The sequence below is a fragment of the Clytia hemisphaerica genome, unplaced genomic scaffold, assembly GCF_902728285.1.
Source record: "Clytia hemisphaerica strain Z4C2 unplaced genomic scaffold, Clytia hemisphaerica genome assembly, whole genome shotgun sequence".
In the NCBI taxonomy this organism is placed as follows: domain Eukaryota; kingdom Metazoa; phylum Cnidaria; class Hydrozoa; order Leptothecata; family Clytiidae; genus Clytia; species Clytia hemisphaerica.
In genome coordinates, this window is record NW_027103951.1 from 19,628 (window position 1) to 38,099 (window position 18,472).

The 18,472-nt window shown below is 35.8% G+C and overlaps 2 protein-coding genes across 4 annotated transcripts; both read left to right on the plus strand.

Annotated features, from left to right (window-relative positions):
* Positions 1 to 3: 3 nt before the first annotated feature.
* Positions 4 to 15,257, plus strand: LOC136810111 (uncharacterized). Of its 3 annotated transcripts, none has more exons than XM_067066679.1 (12): positions 4 to 43; positions 2,456 to 2,573; positions 3,639 to 3,916; positions 4,558 to 4,756; positions 5,755 to 6,275; positions 7,035 to 7,253; positions 8,098 to 8,300; positions 8,969 to 9,119; positions 10,749 to 10,943; positions 12,368 to 12,504; positions 13,179 to 13,314; positions 15,184 to 15,257. In XM_067066679.1, exons 2-10 carry the CDS (start codon positions 2,491 to 2,493, stop codon positions 12,463 to 12,465), a joined length of 1,947 nt encoding a protein of 648 aa, XP_066922780.1. In that variant the 5' UTR covers positions 4 to 43; positions 2,456 to 2,490; the 3' UTR covers positions 12,466 to 12,504; positions 13,179 to 13,314; positions 15,184 to 15,257. The 3 variants fall into 3 exon arrangements, with proteins under 3 accessions (XP_066922780.1, XP_066922778.1, XP_066922779.1); XM_067066677.1 differs by lacking the exon at positions 4 to 43 and adding an exon at positions 1,709 to 2,035; XM_067066678.1 differs by lacking the exon at positions 4 to 43 and adding an exon at positions 1,711 to 2,035 and having other exon boundaries at positions 8,972 to 9,119.
* Positions 15,258 to 15,274: 17 nt separating this feature from the next.
* On the plus strand, positions 15,275 to 16,050 carry LOC136810112 (uncharacterized). Its single transcript, XM_067066680.1, has 2 exons — positions 15,275 to 15,442; positions 15,770 to 16,050. Exons 1-2 carry the CDS (start codon positions 15,319 to 15,321, stop codon positions 16,042 to 16,044), a joined length of 399 nt encoding a protein of 132 aa, XP_066922781.1. The 5' UTR covers positions 15,275 to 15,318; the 3' UTR covers positions 16,045 to 16,050.
* The last annotated feature ends 2,422 nt before the right edge of the window (positions 16,051 to 18,472 follow it).

Here is an 18,472-nt window from a genome sequence, read left to right on the forward strand (position 1 = left end):
GACATTGAGAAAAACTAAGTACGGAACATATCAAACCTTTTTTGTAAGTGAGTTTTTAGTTCTTTTTTATTAAACCAGTAAATTTGGGATAAATCTGGAAAGACATTCAGATAAATAACGAGATTGCTCACGGGAATTTCTAACCCACGCGAATAAACTCGCTCCTTTATCAATCATTTTTTATACCTGTAAATCATTTTTTAGCAGCATATTCAGTCACTTGTGGTTCTAAAAAAGGTGCTTGTAAGATAGCAAAAAAAGTCGAAAGTCGATTTTTGTGTAATTTTTTTAGTTGAAAGTTTTGGAATACTGAATTTTGAAAGTCATGACTCTTGCCTCTCCACCCGCTAACCAACCTGGTCCATTTTGAAATACAGTACTTAATGACAAGGTCAAACTGAGGTGACACTACTTAGAAAATTTTTGCTTCTTATTAAAATACGGGAATTTTCAAAAATATCAATAACGAGCTCACCGTTTAGGATTCTTACTCTCAAAAATGTCACCTGGACAGATGGCAGTTCAACGCCTCATCCACTCGGCCAAGCAGACGTGAAAATTAGTGCAACAATGATTAATCATTTCATATGTTTATTTGATCTGTATAACTCTACCCAGTCAAGGTATTAACTTCTTAAAGAAATGATTTTAGATTTTTTCCAACATACAAGAGCCGATCAATCATCGCGATTTTCAGGACTCTTTAGTTGAAGAGAGTGACTCTTATTCCAATTTAGGACATTCAGTAAAGTCTATTAAATTAGAAATTTCCATCTGAGGGGTTAGGACACTCTCCAATCGCCTTTAAAGTCTCAAAAGACTGAAAAGAGGAGCTTGTACTCGCATACGGTACCCATACAGCAGACAGAGCGTACACGCGCGGGCGATTAAATACGATCGCGCGGGATGCGGGTCAAAGAATTCCCGTGAGCAATCTCGTTATTTATCAAAAAGTCTGGAAAGTGTTATCAACTCTTTTTCTACCGAGCAAAATGCTAGAAATTATGAGGAAATTCTAACACGGGGGTTTCTAAACGTTTTGAAAGAGTGTGGCTGTTTTTTTTTTAATTTTCTGGGGAAGGCCAAACAAAGGGGCTGACCTACTGGAGTGACTCCTGGAAAGCTAAGACCCTGGGGATTCACCCAGATCTATATGAAGCAGATCCGTGTCCGTGTCAATTAAGCTCTGTGTTCCAAAGTCTAGGTTTATTTTCATGTTTTCGGGTAATTGTTTTACTTAGCCAATCAATGTTCTTCAATGGACTTCAAAAGCTTTTTTGATATTCATCCTAAATCTGGATTAAATGATGAAAGCATTGTTGCGGCAGTGCCGTAGACACAATTTATATTTTAGGGGGGGGAGCTAGAAAATTGTTGGACTTTATACCCTCCAGATTGGCTAAAACTGCCTCTCCGAAAGTCAATTTTAAAACTTTTTTGGGGGGCCAGGCCCCCCCGGAGGCTACGGCACTGTGCGGTGTTGCCTTATTAAACGTGTGAAGGTCAATTATGTGATTTAACGAAAGTTTTTCCTCATGTGAAATCGCATTCCGTCTCGATTGGTGGAAATGTTAAAACAATGACCTTTACAAACAACAAAAAGTATGTGTTTTGCTCTTCCTTTTTAAACAAACAAAATTGACGTCAAATAGTTAAAATGGTTTGTTTTGATGTTATCTTTTCAAAATAATATATTTGACGTCACAAATATAGCAAAGAATTCTATATATCCATCGCAACCATACGAAGAAAGTTACAAATGGTAGGAAGTTTGAACAGAAAAAAAAAATCAAAAAAAAAACACAAAAAGAGGCCGCACTGCTACATCAACACGATGATTACATAAGCAAACAGATTTTTGACAAACCTTCGTATTTTTTTTTACCGGATTTTTCTTTTTGGTTTCCAAAAAGATGTAGCTGATTTTATATAAGCATGAAACTTTTTTTTCGTGCTCTTTTGTTCCTGAGCTTGATCACAATACTTCAATGCAGGGATGGAGGATACCCGTATAATGCGTATGACGAATATCTAGGTATGTATGTTTTTGTTGTAAGTAACTAAGAAGGTAATTCTTGTAGAATTTATGCAAATGAATATATAGAAATAGAAATAGTTGAAAACATATATCCTCTCGTTTGATATTCTTTTAATTAGACTAGATTCACGGTTGAAAAAATTCGGTCGTATAAATTCATTTCACAGGAACTTAAAATAAAACTTTTTCTTTCACTTCCCTATGGTTTATGAAATCGTCGTTTTTGCGAGCTATGCAAAGTGTCGAAATTTATAACTCTGCTAAAATGTGATTCCCTTCATTATTTCAGGTTGACTCTATATTAAAATATTTTTCTTTAGGATTTGCGTTTTTTCTCGGAGTATGGATCCAGGCTTAAGCGATGACTTAATGTATCCCGAGAGTGAACTCATTTCTCTAAATTTCTTCTTTTTTCAGAACTTGCAACTACGTCTAAGCCTGAGTCGTCGGGAATGGCGAAAAGAATTTTGATTCCCGTGCAGATTATTCTGGTGGGGGCAATTGCTTCATTCGTTCTTTATCGGAAATGTCGGTAGTAAGTGTGGTTTTTTTTTATTTCTATTTGGTTGAGTTGCAGGAGGCTTTAGAGGCCTATTCTCGTAACTATAGACGCTTACTAATGAGCGTCCCGTCAGCACCTTGAACTGACTACCCAATTCCCCACACATGGCATGGGTTGACCTGAGCGAAGGAACGTTCACTTGCCAAGTGAACTGCCGTGAGTGGGAATCGAACCCTGGCCTCCTGCACAGAAGCCAAGGTCGACTACCACTATACCATGGCACATTTATTTTACAGTTGAGCTTCGCTAATTCGAACTTGAACGAGGAATCTAATTTGTTGGAACCACAGAAAGATTCCAATACTAGAAAGCATTTTACGAAGGCTTCTTCTCGACGGGGACTGAAAATTAGTTCAATTTATAGAAAGATTTGAATGATAGAATTTCGAATTAGAGAGAGTGCACTGTATATATTAAAACCTTCACAGCTTTTGCCGTGCCAGATTTCCTTCGAAATACGGAATTCGCTAAAATGGTCTCCAAAACTCATGTTAAAAACATGAATGAAACTCCTGGCACTGTTCATCCATTAAAAAAATTACATTTATAGTCTATATATTTTCTCAAACTTTGCTAAGACCAGAACTCTTCGGCAATATTGACAAACAAACTGACATTCGACCGCATCTATCTTTATGTCAAATATTTTTTAAGAATAATTTTTAGATTTCATTCGCTTTAAATCATAAATATTCCGTGCTACCATGTAGGAACCATGTCATCGTAATTCATTGCCCCCGTCAACGGGGGGGGCCAGGGGGGCCATGGCCCCCCCAATATTTTGCAAAGTATTTTTTTTTTAGTTTGAAAAATCTTATATATACCGTTTAGAGGGGTGAAATAAGGGCAAAAAGTCGAAAATTTTCTTCGTCGCCCAACCATGGTGGGCGACATATTTTTTTGGCCCCCTCAATTCGATGCGCACGCCGGGGGCCATGTAATTTAGCCTAATTCCATTGAAAGTGATTCCATATGGTAGAAAAAAAGTTAAAAAAGAGAGCAAATTTAAACCGAATGGACTTTGTTTGTAATTTTTAGTCCAGACCTTGGTTTATTTGAGTTTAACAAAAAGCCGCTGGAAGGCTTCACGAATGCTCGCGATGATACCAAAAAGCCGTATGTAGAGCTCTCAGAAACGATGAGCTCCCCATCTATGACGTTGACATGCCCTCAAGTCAAAGATCAAATTTGGACGAAAGAGGCCGAGAGGCATTTCTTACCGCCGACTCGTGAGGATTTTTATGAATCGCCGCAGGATGATGAATATTTAGAACCCGTCGTGGACAACGTGGAATCGCACGAGTATGTCTCCATAGGTGAGTAAAACACACATTTTCTTATATACACGTTTTTTTATAAGAACAAACTATATAAGAACATATGACTTCAATGGCCAAAATATTAAGAACAAGTTAAGAACATCTAAAGGCTTTCAGGACTCTAAAGCACCCGATTTCTTAAGAAAACGGACAAAAAAAACGGTCAAAAAATTTTAGTTGTTCTTATAAAAAAACGTGTACCATTTTGACAGACTCGTGTCTTTCTCGACATATCCTCTTTAAGCGAGGTTATATTTATGCGCTCTCATCCCCCCTTACAACATCGGCACTTACACTCTTTTTTATAAGAACCAGTGGAGAGTAGGTTGTTCTTATTTTTATGGCAATCCCAACTTCAGTTCTTATCCTGTTATAATTTTAGTGCTAAACTGAGGTTTTTAAAGCTTTATACTATGTGATCCTTTGATTGCTTGAAACTCAGCGATTCCAGTCTCGACATTTTTTTTAAATTGTCCTCATCTTTTGACGGTTTTTGAGCCTCTCCTTGTTCTTATGAAAATACTCTTTTTTTTTTAAGAGTGTATTGGTACAGATAAATATATTAACATTGATAAAGTATCAATGACACAAAGGATACAAATTGACTCCAATCATTGTTTTCACTTTGCTTTTTTTAGAAATGGATGATCCTTTTATACAACAGCGGAATAATAAAGATATTCCGGATGTAGAGAATCTACGGATAGACCCGGTTAAGCGGTACGTCGAGCCATATGAAGAAGATAGGCGACAAACCAATGGTTATTCACCTGGTTACGATTGTTACTATGACAACGTTGATCATATTTTGAGTAACCATGAACAAATGAACAACAGGTAATTAAAACAACTTTTCCGGGCGAATATTGTTATTTACGATAGTCGAACTAGTTATCATAGTTGAACATATTTTGATTTGGGAGGTAGGATTTTCACACCCATATCCGCCTTGGATTTTTTCTATGACACTGTTGATCATGTTTCAATAATGAAAAAAACTAAGGTGCGGAACTTCTTTGTCTGGACGATCGAGCATCAAATTTTTCAGGGTGGTTTCCTTAAAGGGGTGCTTTTATTGCGGTGCTCTTAAAAAGTGGTGCCCAAGCAAAGATAAGTTGAGCGAGCAAGGTTGTGGGTTCAATTGAGTTTGCAGCGGGGCTAGAGATGGAGCAAGGTCATACAAATGATCGGAAAATGCTCTGTTAAATTATCAACAACTAAAGATAGGTCAACTGTAAAAGTACAAATCAATGGAAATGAGTGGTGCCTTCCCCTACCTAGGCTTGGCTGCCATGTGTCCCTCCAATTTGTTTTGTTAAACGGAAGCAAATAGGCCTAAAAAACGTCCGCTTTTTTGCTGAATAAGTTTTATGAGATGGAACTTGTTGACCTCATTCAAATTTAGAGGAAAAGAATACTATGATACGGAAGGTGTATTCACATGCAGTAATGTGTGTTTGAACAGAAAAAAAAAATGACGACTTGAAAAATATTTCAGTCTTGGAAATCTGCAAGTCTAAAGCTTTTAATCTGGTTATAAGCGTTATGCTCAAATCAGCCCTCTAACTACTTGATTGAATCCGGCTACCAGTATATAGGAAGCTTGCCTAGGTTTAGAGTTGACTAGTCCGTCATCTTGTTTTCAATTCTGGTCGCTAACAGCGTGATTCGAATACAATGTAAATTAGAAAACAACATAACAGACTAGTCGATTTTCACGGAAAATCTGCGAGAAATTAGCCTATATCTATTGTGTAAAAGAATATGATATCTAATATGATATATGTGGTTATGCTTGTAAAACAACATATTGGATATCAATTTTTATCTTCTAGACAGGCGGTGGTGGAGGAGGAAGGAGACTACACAAACCTAACGAACAATAATACTTATAACGACGATGACGCATACGAAACACTTGATTCTGTGCGCTCTGTCCGATCAATTGAAGCTGCTCGATCAATTGAAGCTGTCCAATCAGAAAACATCTACGAAGAAATCAACCCAGGGTTGCCAAATACTGAACCTGACCCTACGTTACCTTTCCCGCTCTTTTTTGCGCTCGCCGCTTACCGATTCAAAAACGCGGCACTGCGTACAAAAGAAGAGTTGGAGCAACGAATGTTCGGTACCGTAAAAACATCTCAAGATGAAGCCGAAGACGATAATGCTTATACTAATATCAATCCATTGCCAGATGTCGCGAAAATCAAAGCCAAATATCGTAGTAACGAACCCGGTAGTCGGGTGCCTGTCCCTGCGATTAATAAGAATCGAGGAAATAGTAATGTCTTTGATGCTTATAGTAATGTTATCGATTCATTAACAGCTAAAGCTGAAAAGCTCTCTAATCAAGGTAAGAATTCTTTAAGGAAAGAGCTTTTGAAATTTATTATACATGGTGCATATTAAATAAACTATGCATCTTTGCATCATCAACTTTCACTAGCTTTGGTATACTACATTTTTTGGCATTTTGCGCTTCGTAAATATCCCATTTCTAAATTTTCCCAGCTTCTTTGGTTATTCATGCGTCCGAAGCATAAAAGTAGACATTCAGCTACGGTGCACAAGGTTTTGGGTTCAATCTCAGTCGGGTCATACCAAAGGTTTCAAAATAGGACTTGCTGCCGTTGTGCTTAATGCTCACAGCAATTGAAGAGAATAGCGAGTTTATGTATGTGTGTTTTTCAGCGACGGAGACGGTAAGGTTCTAATTTGAGTAGATCCTGACCAGCTGAGGACGACGGTAAATCAGCACTTTTACCGTCCTCGATTTTGCGGGGCGGAATTGCGGGTTTTTCTAAACCGCTTCAGTCACTCTACCGTCCTCAAAAGTGCAAATACATAAACTCGCTAATGTACATAGGTGTGTGGATCAGTCCAGTGGGAAGGGTGGAGCTATCGGGTCGCTATTCCGACTGCAATCGCTCTAATATGGTACATTTGAGTCTCTATAACTCGAACACGCACTGGAAACACAAATATGTTCAAGTTATGGAGTAAGGTTTATAAGGCATTGCAAAATAAAGGGACCAAAAAACTTGTTCCAGTTACGGAGTCATTCGAGTAATAGAGGTTCGAGTTAAAGAGACTCCACTTCAATTTTTTATAGGTAGTAATCAAGTATCATCTCGTACAAGGAGTAAAACAAAGAAAATGAAAAGTGTAGATGGCTCCTTCGACCAAACAATACCAAAAGAAAACTCACGATCTAGGAAGAAAACAAATCCGTCTTCCAACCCACAAGATAATCCGGAAACCCGATCTTCTCCTAGTTCCGGTAAACGGAAACCGCCCCAAGGACAAGATTCCGTTCTAGAAAATAAATCAGGTTTGTTTATTCAGTGTACAAAGTTCTTCCGTCTGAAGCGGATTTCCGTCTCAGCGAGGTACAAAAATAGGCTTGTCCGTCTCCGAATTCAACAAAATTCTGCAAAACATGAAGAATCTGGCCAGATTTGTTGTTCAAAATCCAATTTTCCGCCTGAGGAGGTTTTACACAATGTTGAAAACTTCAAAGGATAAAAACTACTTTGACGGGGATTACATACTTTTGCAGGTAACAGTCAATGTTGACTGCTATGCTCGGCTGTTCTTATTTTCGTGATTTCCGGCTCAAGTGTTAAGATTCGCAAGCGGCTGCCTTCCTGAAGCACATAATCTTAAAATGGTTCATAATTTAGTTTACTTATTGATTAAGGGGACTTCAAATCAATATTAGCCATTTCTGAAATTCGTTCTTGTGAATGGACAAATAAGTTTTTTTTTTGCATGAAAAAAATACTGAAGAGATGGCAAAGTTTGTCAAAACTCGGAGGAGGCCCAAAATACTTTCCCTTCAGGGTTTCATCTTTTCAAATCATATTTTATAGTCATTCATTTTTGAATCATTGAAGGTATATTTTAGTAGTAAAGGAGTAAAGTTTTTCTGGAACAAGTGAAAATCTTATTTTTGTACTATGATTATTTATTCATTAGCCTAGCAAGCTAGATGACTAATTCAGACATAGTAGAAATAAAGCAAAAAGTAATGAAGGGAACAAAATCCCGTAACAATAACTGTATTATCATATAACGTCTATACTACTGTGTTACACACATTAACGTAATATACATTATAAACGACTCCAGTCTATTTATTCATATAACTCATTTGTTCTCGTTGTTTTTTATAGCTCCGGGTAGAAGGAAACCACCTGACTTTTCCCAGCCTCCAGCCATAGCTGGAAACAGATCTGGATCCTCTCCTACCAGGAAGAAAGGTAGGGACCCACAACCAAAGAGGAACTCCATGTCGGAAGATGAAGGGCGTTCACTTTCTCTGGTGTCCAGTCCACCAGAGAAACCAAAGTCTACTGAGACAAACAACAAGAAAATGGTGAGTGTGCTTAAAGGGGGTACAACATAATTCGTGAAGTGGGTTAATAGCATACCGTCGCGAATCTAAAAATAGACATTGATTTTTAAGTTTGACTGAAATTCAATCCCATCACCCTTTGCGTTTATTACGCTTGCACGCAAATTACACTCAATTACAAAGAACAAGTAATAACTTTCACGACTTTTGAATTAAGACGTAAAGGATTGTGGGATTGAATTTCAGTCAAATCAGAGAAGTAATAATCATGACGTTTGCACGACGAAGCGCTATTCGCGGTGACTTTTTTTGCGCGAATCGAGAATTTAAAAATTTTGAAGTGAATTTAAGTTCGCGAATCAGCAGTCTTATTTGTTTCACCTAATTTCTTTTGTTGGCCAAATTTCGGAATTTAAATTTTTCGCGAAGACTAAATTTTAAGGAAAAGGGCCAAAATTGGAGAAAATGAGTAAAATTAATCCATGCAAAAGATAACAATGTAATAGTTTAGGTACAAGCTATATTTCGAAATCCTCTTATGCGCATACCTTTACTACACTTTTTCCGATCGGTTTTTAAACATTTCATAGTAAAATCTTTCAAAAAAAAACTCGATAGTAAAATTGAGAATTTTTGTACTACACCAAACCACCTGGGCACAGTTTTATTTGTTTATTTTGTTACCATAGCAGCAGCCAATCAAAACGCTAGCACCTTCATCCAGTGAGGACGATGCTTGTGAGAACGTTGAAAATACGTCATCAGTTGATTCCATACCGCAACGTCTTCAAATCAATCCAAAATTAACAAGCTACCTACCCTTCGGTCAAGACCGCACACGTAAGAATCGTTTCACTTTTCTAAGACCATGTTCGCACGTTACCGTTCTGTTTCGCTCCGGTATGATTCCGTTACTGATCGAGTGTCTTCATATATTGGTTTCGTAGCGTTTCGGAGCAAGAAAACGGAGCAGTTCCGTTCTGATGAAAAAAGTGGAGCGAAACTGTTTCGATCTGTTTTGCTTTGTAACGTCTTCTTTTTTGACTTTTCGAATTTTGACGTTTACATTTGTTTCGGAATCGTTTTGGAACGGAACGGACCCATAACGCTCTGAAAATGGTCTAAGGTTTAAGGCTCTAAGGTTTCTTTTCTACCACGAAAACATCCATGAATTTTGATCTAAGAAAGCACAAACAAAACTCAATCACATGACAGAACAACTACAATCGAGAAAATGTTAAAACTATCTATAACAAAATTCGCACCAAAAAAAAAGTACACAACTTTGTCGAGATATTGTGAGCTTCAGGATTTAAATTTTTTGTTCATTCTTTTTTTATCGCATAGAAGATGCTCTAACTTGAATTTTGAGCTATCATACATTAGGTTTGAAAAAGTAATTCGAAAATTATTTTAAAAAAACTGACTTTTTTTAATGTCGAAATTTCAAAAAATCATCAAAAACAGCGAGCAAACTTTTCTCTTGGCACTTACCTTCTTTACACATAAAAATACCAAAAAATGCAACTGTGTTCATCAAAACTCGTTACGGAATTTAAGAATATGGTAAAACAAGCTATTCCTATGTGAAAAAATATCTCCAAGAGAGGTGTGGTGTGCTACGTGAGAAAATTTTTGAAAAAATAAATCACCATTCCTCAACTAGTTGCTCAAAGAACTTGGGTCTGCATTGAGTTTACTGCTGTTGGAAATATTCATGACGTGTAAATAAGATGGACAAACCGTTGGCAAAATATAAGATAGGAGAAAAAAGAATCAAAAAGACAATGAAATTGTGTTTTTGTCATTTTGTCTTATTTATAGCGTGATTGCTGTTTTTAATGATTTTTGAAATTTCGACATGGAAAAAAAGTCAGTTTTTTGGAAATAACTTTCGAACTACTTTTTCAAATTTAATGTATAATAGCTCAAAATTCAAGTTAGAGCATCCTCTATACAATAAAAAAAGAATGAACAAAAAATATAAATCCACAAGCTCACAATATCTCGGCAAACCTGTATACTTTTTTTTGGTGCACCCGGTACATTCCGTAACTAAAACAGTAGCCATTTGATTTGAAGGAAGAGTACTGCTATATCAGTAGGTTCGTCTTGCGATTCCTGCATTAATAACACGCATGCGTAATGTGTCGTTCTTTTAAACCACATGTAGTTAATTCCCGTGATAAAAAAAAGACGAATGAATCCGTAGGGGATAGGGGGATAGTCACTTTCGGTCGGGGTTGTGGACGGTAAAATATGAAATTTGTCGGGTTCTTTTTATTAATTTTTAGTAATGCAGGGTTTGTTGGATTAGACCCCCTCTATAATTGATCCGGGGTGGTGGTACCACCCAATTTCTTGTAACCCTTGGCGGGATTTCTTTGGTCCAAATAAGCCACGTACCCTTAGCCTTACTAATTTTAAGGATTTCTACAAGCATCATTATGTAATTTCTCTTTTTTCTAGACAATGAATTATTAGAGAACAGTAAATGGAAGGCTGTTCAGGATGCATTACATCATCATTCGCCAATTTTTCCTCCAATCAAATTGGTTGAACGACAAGAATCGAATTCTGATTGGTCAACTAATTCAAAGGATGATCTTTTGGAGAAAGAACGTCAATATAGGATTGCTAGACGCGTTATTGCACAATTTCAAAGTAAGTTATCTACAATGGTGGTCAGAATATGCTCGGTATTTTAGCGTTTTGCGTTCAGGCGAGAATTACATTTTCAGAATTTCTACTTTATTTAATCGGATATTTTGATTTGGGAGGAGTATAATGGCTTCTAGGCTACCTTATTGGTATATATTTTCGCGTGTTACAAATTTTCGCGGGTACTTAATTTCGCGAGTTTTTTGGTCAATTTTCGCGAACTTTAATACTGTTTAAATTTTTCAAAATTACAAAATCGCAAAATTAAATACACGCGAAAAATTCTTTCTTAGTATTTTGTTAGTATTTTTACATCAAAAGCGTTGTGTTTCAAAAAAAAATCAGTCTTTTTCTTGCTTTATATTCCCACTTTCTGAAAATACCTAGTTTAGTGAATCGCGAAATTTAATACACGCGAAAATTTTCCAGAAGTCTGCAAACGCGAAATTTAATACACGCGAAACACGCGAAAATATATACCAATAATTCTCAGCCTAGTCGGACCATTCACATGGTTATATTGTAAAAAATTGTTTGCTGAAGGGAATTAAAAAAATCTAGGGGGGGGGCTGTTTTTTTTTAAGGGGGGCATTCTAACAAGGGATACTGGTAATTTTTGTTTAAGGAAGGAGTTTTCTTTAAGGGCAAAATTGCATTTTAAGGTGGGACTGGAAAAGTAGGCAGAAACCATGATGCAGAAACCATGATTCAGAAGCTTTTGGATCCTCAGATCAAGCTCCCAACTCTTAAGTCCCATTTTAAAAGTCACAGCTAAAGTTAAGGCACCTACAAAATACTTGCGCTTTTTAGAATTTTCCCTGGAAAATTCCATTTGTTCCAGATATTATGGCGAACACTGTATTTCTAGCAATAGTCTTGTGATCACATCTTAGAGGGCAGCTTGTTTACCCGGCACGCTATACTTGGCATAAGAGACGTTTCGTCACAGAGTAAACAGAAATCTAACTTATATTTTGATTATTTTTGCCGTTGTTAAAGCGTAATCCATTGAGTTTAATTAAAGGTTAAAGGGCAAGAAAAAGCGAGAAACCTTTAAGATTCTGGATTAGAGTTTACCAGGAAGGGATTACGTCAATGACATGAATTTGATGTGATTTCTTTGTAAATTCATTACCAGTCCCTTCAGAGGCCGACCGCGCAGTTAAGCATTTATAGGTGTATACACCTTTTCGACCGTAGCCGCCAATTGCCGTGCGTGCATTTTTTTGTGCGTTTTGCCACCCTAAAACTGTCCCAGCCTTTTTTCGCACCTATAGGCAATAGAAAAAAGTGTAAAAAAGGATTGGATCGAGTTTAGGGTGGTAAAACGGACAAAAAATGCCAACGCAGCAATTGGCGGCTACAATGCAATTTAGAAAATTTAAAAATTTCATATTTCTATGGTATTTGTTTCTTTGTCTTTTTAGATTCTGCAATGCCTTTGGGTGAGAAAGATAGTGATTTGTCATCTGCTGAGTCTCTTCATTTAGAAGAAATGTTAGAGACAGAACAAAACGTCGTATGACTCTCACAAATGAATTGTTAGAACAAACATTATCTGAAGGTAAGTCATTTGACATACAACGTTGTTTCAATGTCCTTATAACGTCCATAACGCCCATTCTAAGGGTTTATTCGAGTTTAAAAACACCTTCAAGAATCGTAAACATAGAAAGGGACAGGGTGTCAAAATATTTTCTGGAGGAGCCCACCGCTATGTTTTTCCAAGATCTTTTTGTGTTTGGAAAAAGTAAAACAAAAGTTTCCCTTCTGAAACATTAAATCTATTTAAAGATAATCTTAACAAAAAGGTTTTTCTTAGATATTTCGTCCACTTTTAAAAGACCACTTTGTACTTTTTACCAGTACTTTGAGCCCCCCACCCCTTTGATTTTCGCCAAGATTTTCTAGAGACTTCTGATAATTTATACTGATCGGTAAAACCTGTAAGATATTTCTTGTTTGAGATGCCTTAGTGTTTCATCAAAGCGAGTTGACGCCGATGATGATAACTTTGATTTCCAGGAAGGGATATATCTAACGAAGCTGTGAACAGAACCCAACACAAGGATAAATTTCAAAATTTATCCGGTAAGTCCGCAGCTGACACACAACGTTGTTTTAACGTTCAACTAACGTTATATGGACGTTGTGAACATTAGATAAATGTTGAAACAACGTTTTGTGCTAGCTGGGTCTAAGTTATTTAATTATTTTTCCACTCTGCTCTTTCAATAGTTAAAAAGAAACGGCGTGGTTCCATCAAGGAGAAACTAAAAAACATTTCCCCATTCAAAAGAGACAAGAATAAAGATAAAGACAAAATAGCTGCAGCCAGCTCATCGACAGAATCCAAATGGTCCCTAAATAGAAGGTAATGTATTTTGAAAAATTCCTGTAATATTTTTAGTCATAGATACAGTTGACTCTCTATATTTCGATATCTTAAAGAAAGAAAATCGAATAAGAGAATGATTCAAATTATGGAAGGTATTTCATGTCACTTTCAAAGACAATTTAGTTCGAATCATCGATGTTCTAATTCATGATATGCACCATTGCAATGTCTTCCACGGACCCAGCAGCTGATTGGTTGAAAGTGACGTATTGGCTGATTTTACGTCACTTGCAACCAATCAGCTGTTGGTCCCGTGATGTAATGTCAGAAGACATTGCAATGGTGCATATCATGAATTAGAGAAAGTTGACTATACTTTGAAATGTCCCTGTTAAATTTTTTACTAGGACATCAATATTATAATTATTCTTGACATTAAATTTCGCAAAATTGATGAAAACTATTTTTAAAGATCATAAACTTTGGCGGGTTGCCTTGTTAAAATTTTCCAAGACATCAACTTTCGCGATAAACAGGCTAAAAATCGTGGTTATCGTGAAAGTTTCTGTTCATGAGAGTTTTTACGCCTAAAGTTAACTCTTGATCATCCAATAAGTTCGAGCAAAGAACTTTGTTCAAAGTTTTATTTAGTTGGGGTTTTTTTTCGTCGGGGAAAAATTTCGTCACCTAGAGGTATTTTCGTCACTTTCCCCCGACTTTTTTTTCCCCGATAAGGTATAGATATGTTTGAAAAAAAAATCGGATGTGTGTTTTTAAATACCCAAAACTTTGAATAAGAATTGGGGAGATTAAATAAACATGGAAAATGATTGAACCTGTGATTAAACTTCCAGTTTTGTCTATAACAGTGCCCTAGCAATTGTTATTTTGCAAAATGCAAAGTTTTTCTTTTTTAAATAATAATAGATTTTTATGTTGTTTTTTCTCGAAAGCATTTTGTTTTGAGTGCATTTTCAAGCAATCTAGAGCTCAAATTTTCAACCCCCCCCCCTCGCGGTGTCACTCCTACGGCACTGCTATAAGGTACATATTTCTAAATCTGGCATCTTTAAATGATTTGATAACCTTGACCGTAAAATATGACGAGAGTATGAAGGTTTTAAGGGCTCTGGACATTTGAAGATAAAACCTTATGTTTTCGCTGCTTTGACATGTTTAAGAACAAACTGCTTTTGAAAAAATAAATTTAATTAATTACATCATGAGTAATTGAGGAATAAGTGTGGCATGGACCTTAATAAAACGTCATAACGACGCTATTCATATACTTTTCACAAAAAAAGCCTAATCTCCTTGGGGAAATCATTTTATTGTTTCAAACCTTTTTTAAGTTAATGACAATAATTTCTTTGTTTAGATATTTTCGGAAAAATTTTCTATTTGGCTTCATCCCAAGTAATAGTTGTTTTCGTATGGAAATTTAGTGGAGAAAATTGCCAAAAATGAGGTTTTTTGGAGATTTTAAAGGAAAGATACTTCCATAAAAATTTCCGAAATTGTATTTTTAGATACTAAATAGATACATCACCTGAACCAAAAAAAATTCCAAAATGTTTGATTTTTACCGAGATTAGGGCTTTGAAAGGTGAAATACTCTTCTTCGAAAAACTCTTCGTTTTCTTCTTCATTTAATTTTTTCATTTCAATTTTTGATTTTTGAATTCTAAAAAGGTAGGTTTAACAGGACATTTAAAAAAAGTTATACATTAATCTTTTTAAAATTCAGAAATTGCCATTTTAGTTGGTGTAAAATCGAAAAAATGTCCAGAGCCCAAAGGCAAAAGTTTATCTAGTTTTTAGTATCTTAGCAGACAGATGCACGGCTAGTCTTTAGCTTAGCACCTTAGACTAATCCCAAGTACTTTTATAATTCTTTTAAAAAAGGCGCTGGAAATCTCCAACCAAAGAAACATCGCCGAAAGTCGAAAAAGAAACGTCCAAAAGTAGTAAAAAGAGTAAAAAACTAAATTCGGTAAAAAGCAGAAACAGCCCACTAATGAAGAGCCGTTAGACCCTCGTATGATTGGTATACCAGTCTACACCCCTAAGTCACATGTGAGTTTCGATAAATTAGAAGAGAATTATAATTCAAAGAAGAGAGCGTCCGAGAGTGATTCTATTGGAAATGGAGAACAAAGCTCAGGTAATTTTAAACTTTTTTTGATAATCTAATATCCAGTTGGATTACTTTAATTCTACTTTCTGCTAAATGATCCCTGTTCGATTTACAGGAAAATTGAAATCAAATTTTTTTGTTAAACTTTAAAAGTTGATAGGGCAAACACTTTGATTGAGTGCAAATAAGGAATTTTTCGAGATATTTTATCTAAAAGTTATTACAAAAGGCAAACCATTATCCATCGAATATCGGGTCTAGTAGTAATATACTTTCAATTCTAAACGATTTTTAATGTGAATACGATCTTTATAAAAATATTTTATTAAATTTTCTTAACATCTTTTTTTCTAGGTTCAAATTACCGTGATCCGCCCGCCACACCCGCCATTGACAGAATATCAGAGGAAGAAAGCTGTGAGCCTGCTGCCCCTGCTCCAAAGAGAAATCTGAAGAAAGAAATCTCTGACGCCCTAACGCCCACAAAAAAATCGGGAAAAAAATCACCGAAATTTAAAAAAGGAAAGAAGGGCGCTGTTGAAGAACCACCGGAGCTGCCGCCCTCTAGAAATTCTAATGTCAATGCCGCCCCAGGACCACCCCTTCCACCTAGAGGCTCTCAACCATAAAATAATTTTTTTTACTCCCATTTTTGTAAATACTTTTTAAATAAATTTTCAAACAGAGAAATACAAATCATTTATACAAAGATCTATATCTCCTCTCAGCTTGTGTAAATGATGGTGGTTTTTCTGTCTGAAAATTTATTTTGAGTAACTTTTTTTAAATTCTTTATAACTTATTAAATTATATGAAATAATATTTCTTCGAATTTAAATTCAAATTTATTTTTTGTAAGAAAAGTGATATCGTTTGCTTACTCATCAATTTTAATTCACAAGCTTTTTCACATTGACACGGATGTGGAGCAAGATGATCAGAAAGAGGAAAAGAAAAACATATTTTTGCTTATATCAGCATAACATAACAATAGCAAGACACTTATATGGAATATGTGTCTGATATGAAACGGAAGACCTTTAATTCCACAAATCTCCGAATTCCATTCTTCAATATTATAATGATGAAGAAATTCTTTTCGTTGTTAAGTCAAAAAATTGCTTAGCGACAGACTGTAACACTTGGCGTGTCTTCACCTTTTGAAAAATTTTATTGTTAAAATTTATACAACTATTTTACTTATTTGTTGTTACCCTCGAAGTTTTCCTTTATAAAACATTTATATAAGCTTCAACAGTATTGACATACAGTTGTGTCTCCATAACTCGAATATGCACCGTCGGGTACACAAATCTCTTCGAGTTATGGAGTAAATGGAAATTTTGAGTTATGGAGTAATGTTTCTAAGGCATTGTTAACTGAAGGGGCCATGAAACTTGTTCGAGTTATAGAGGTTCGAGTATAGACTCTACTGTATTATGAATTTTGCCAAAAGGAACGAGTTTATAGGTTCTGTTAGAAAATCTTGATTTAAAGGGGTGTTTTATCTGTAAAAAAAATCTGATCTACGGAAATTTCAGAATTCATTGGCATTGTACTACACTACGTTTTACCCGAGATACACGTTCTTTTTTTATAAGAACATCCACAATTTTTGAAGCCTTCGGATGTTCTTAACTTTTTCAGATTAAAGTCTAAAAATGTTCTTATCATGTTCTTATTTTCGCCATTTTGTGGGTATTTTTGTGCGTTTTTCTAAGAAATGGGGTGTTTTAGAGTCCCCAAAGCCTTAAAATGTTCTTAACATTTTGGCCATCGAAGCCTTATCTTCTTATATAGTTTATTCTTATAAAGAAAAACATGTACACTCTGGGGTAGTCGAGACTTTTGGATGATACAAAACTAAGAGATTTATTGTCAATGTCGATTTGCTGTATGAATGCTGTGAGCGTCGTTCTGAGGGATTACTGAATTTCTACACCCCTGTCTCACAGTTCTTGTGGAATTTTTTCCTATGCAGTTGGGATGAAAATTTCTTTCAAAATCCCAATGGGGATAGAAGTTCTATTGTTCTCAGGAGAAAAAAATTCAGCGAGGATGGTTTTCAGGTTTGCAGTTTTTTAAATTAAATTTTAAATGATTAAATTGGAATAAAAGCAACGTCAAATTTCTAGTAAGGCTGAAATTGTAGGGTATTTTTCCCACCGGGGACGAAATTTTGACCAAATTTTCCACTGATCCCACCGGTTCTGTGACACAGGGTGTATTTCTACACTGTTCTTTTTCTCAGCTACAAAATGTCTCATACTGTATGTACTTGTGGTTGTGTATTGATCGACATTTTCTTAATGTCTTTTCCTCACTTGAGTTATAAAGATCTAAGATTTTTAATTCACTTATAATTTATAGTTCCTAAAGTTTTTCAGTGTAACTGTACAGCATTTCTAAAATCTTTGACAATGTTTGATAATTTTTGCTCTTCATAATTAGAACTCAATTCTTACATAGCTTCAGCCCCCTTACTTTTTGGGGGGAGCTAAGAAATATTTTGGCCTTTAAAGAACCTGGGGGCTAAAATTATCAAAATATTTGGGGGGACCTAGATTGTTGGGGGGGGGGGCTAGATGATCTGACTGAGACCCTGGGGGCTGTTCAGCTAATTTTAAAAGATCTCTATCATATCTATACTATTAAATCAAATATAAAAAGCAAAAGATTTGTAAACATAAATATTAATACAAGTAAAATTTAGTTTTCATTTATCAGTACTGTACTTAGTCTGAATCGCAGACCTCTACAAAACCCCAGGTAGTATATAAGGTGCACGAATCCGTTAGTACTGTACTCGCATATATTTTTTATTGACTTCTCTGTACGGGGGCGGGAGAACAATGTTTTTGTTTTCTCCCCAAGTGTTAGGGAACCTAGCACAAGGCAATTTTTTGGGGGAGTAAATTGTTGGGGGGAGCTAAAAACCTGGCTGAAGCTATGTCTTACTATTTCTACTTTCGTGATGTTTTGACACGAAATCCTCATGCTTCCAACGGTTTCTATGGTGATCTTCTTTTTTCCTCTTTCAAAAGAAAGAAAACACGT

Coding starts and splice junctions, on each gene's coding strand:
- LOC136810111 (XM_067066677.1), top strand. CDS start 1,936: ATGAAACTTTTTTTTCGTGCTCTTTTGTTCCTGAGCTTGATCACAATA. Junction 8,301..8,968: donor AGACAAACAACAAGAAAATG/GTGAGTGTGCTT, acceptor TTGTTACCATAG/CAGCAGCCAATCAAAACGCT. Junction 10,944..12,367: donor CGTTATTGCACAATTTCAAA/GTAAGTTATCTA, acceptor TTGTCTTTTTAG/ATTCTGCAATGCCTTTGGGT.
- LOC136810112 (XM_067066680.1), top strand. CDS start 15,319: ATGATTGGTATACCAGTCTACACCCCTAAGTCACATGTGAGTTTCGAT. Junction 15,443..15,769: donor AAATGGAGAACAAAGCTCAG/GTAATTTTAAAC, acceptor CTTTTTTTCTAG/GTTCAAATTACCGTGATCCG.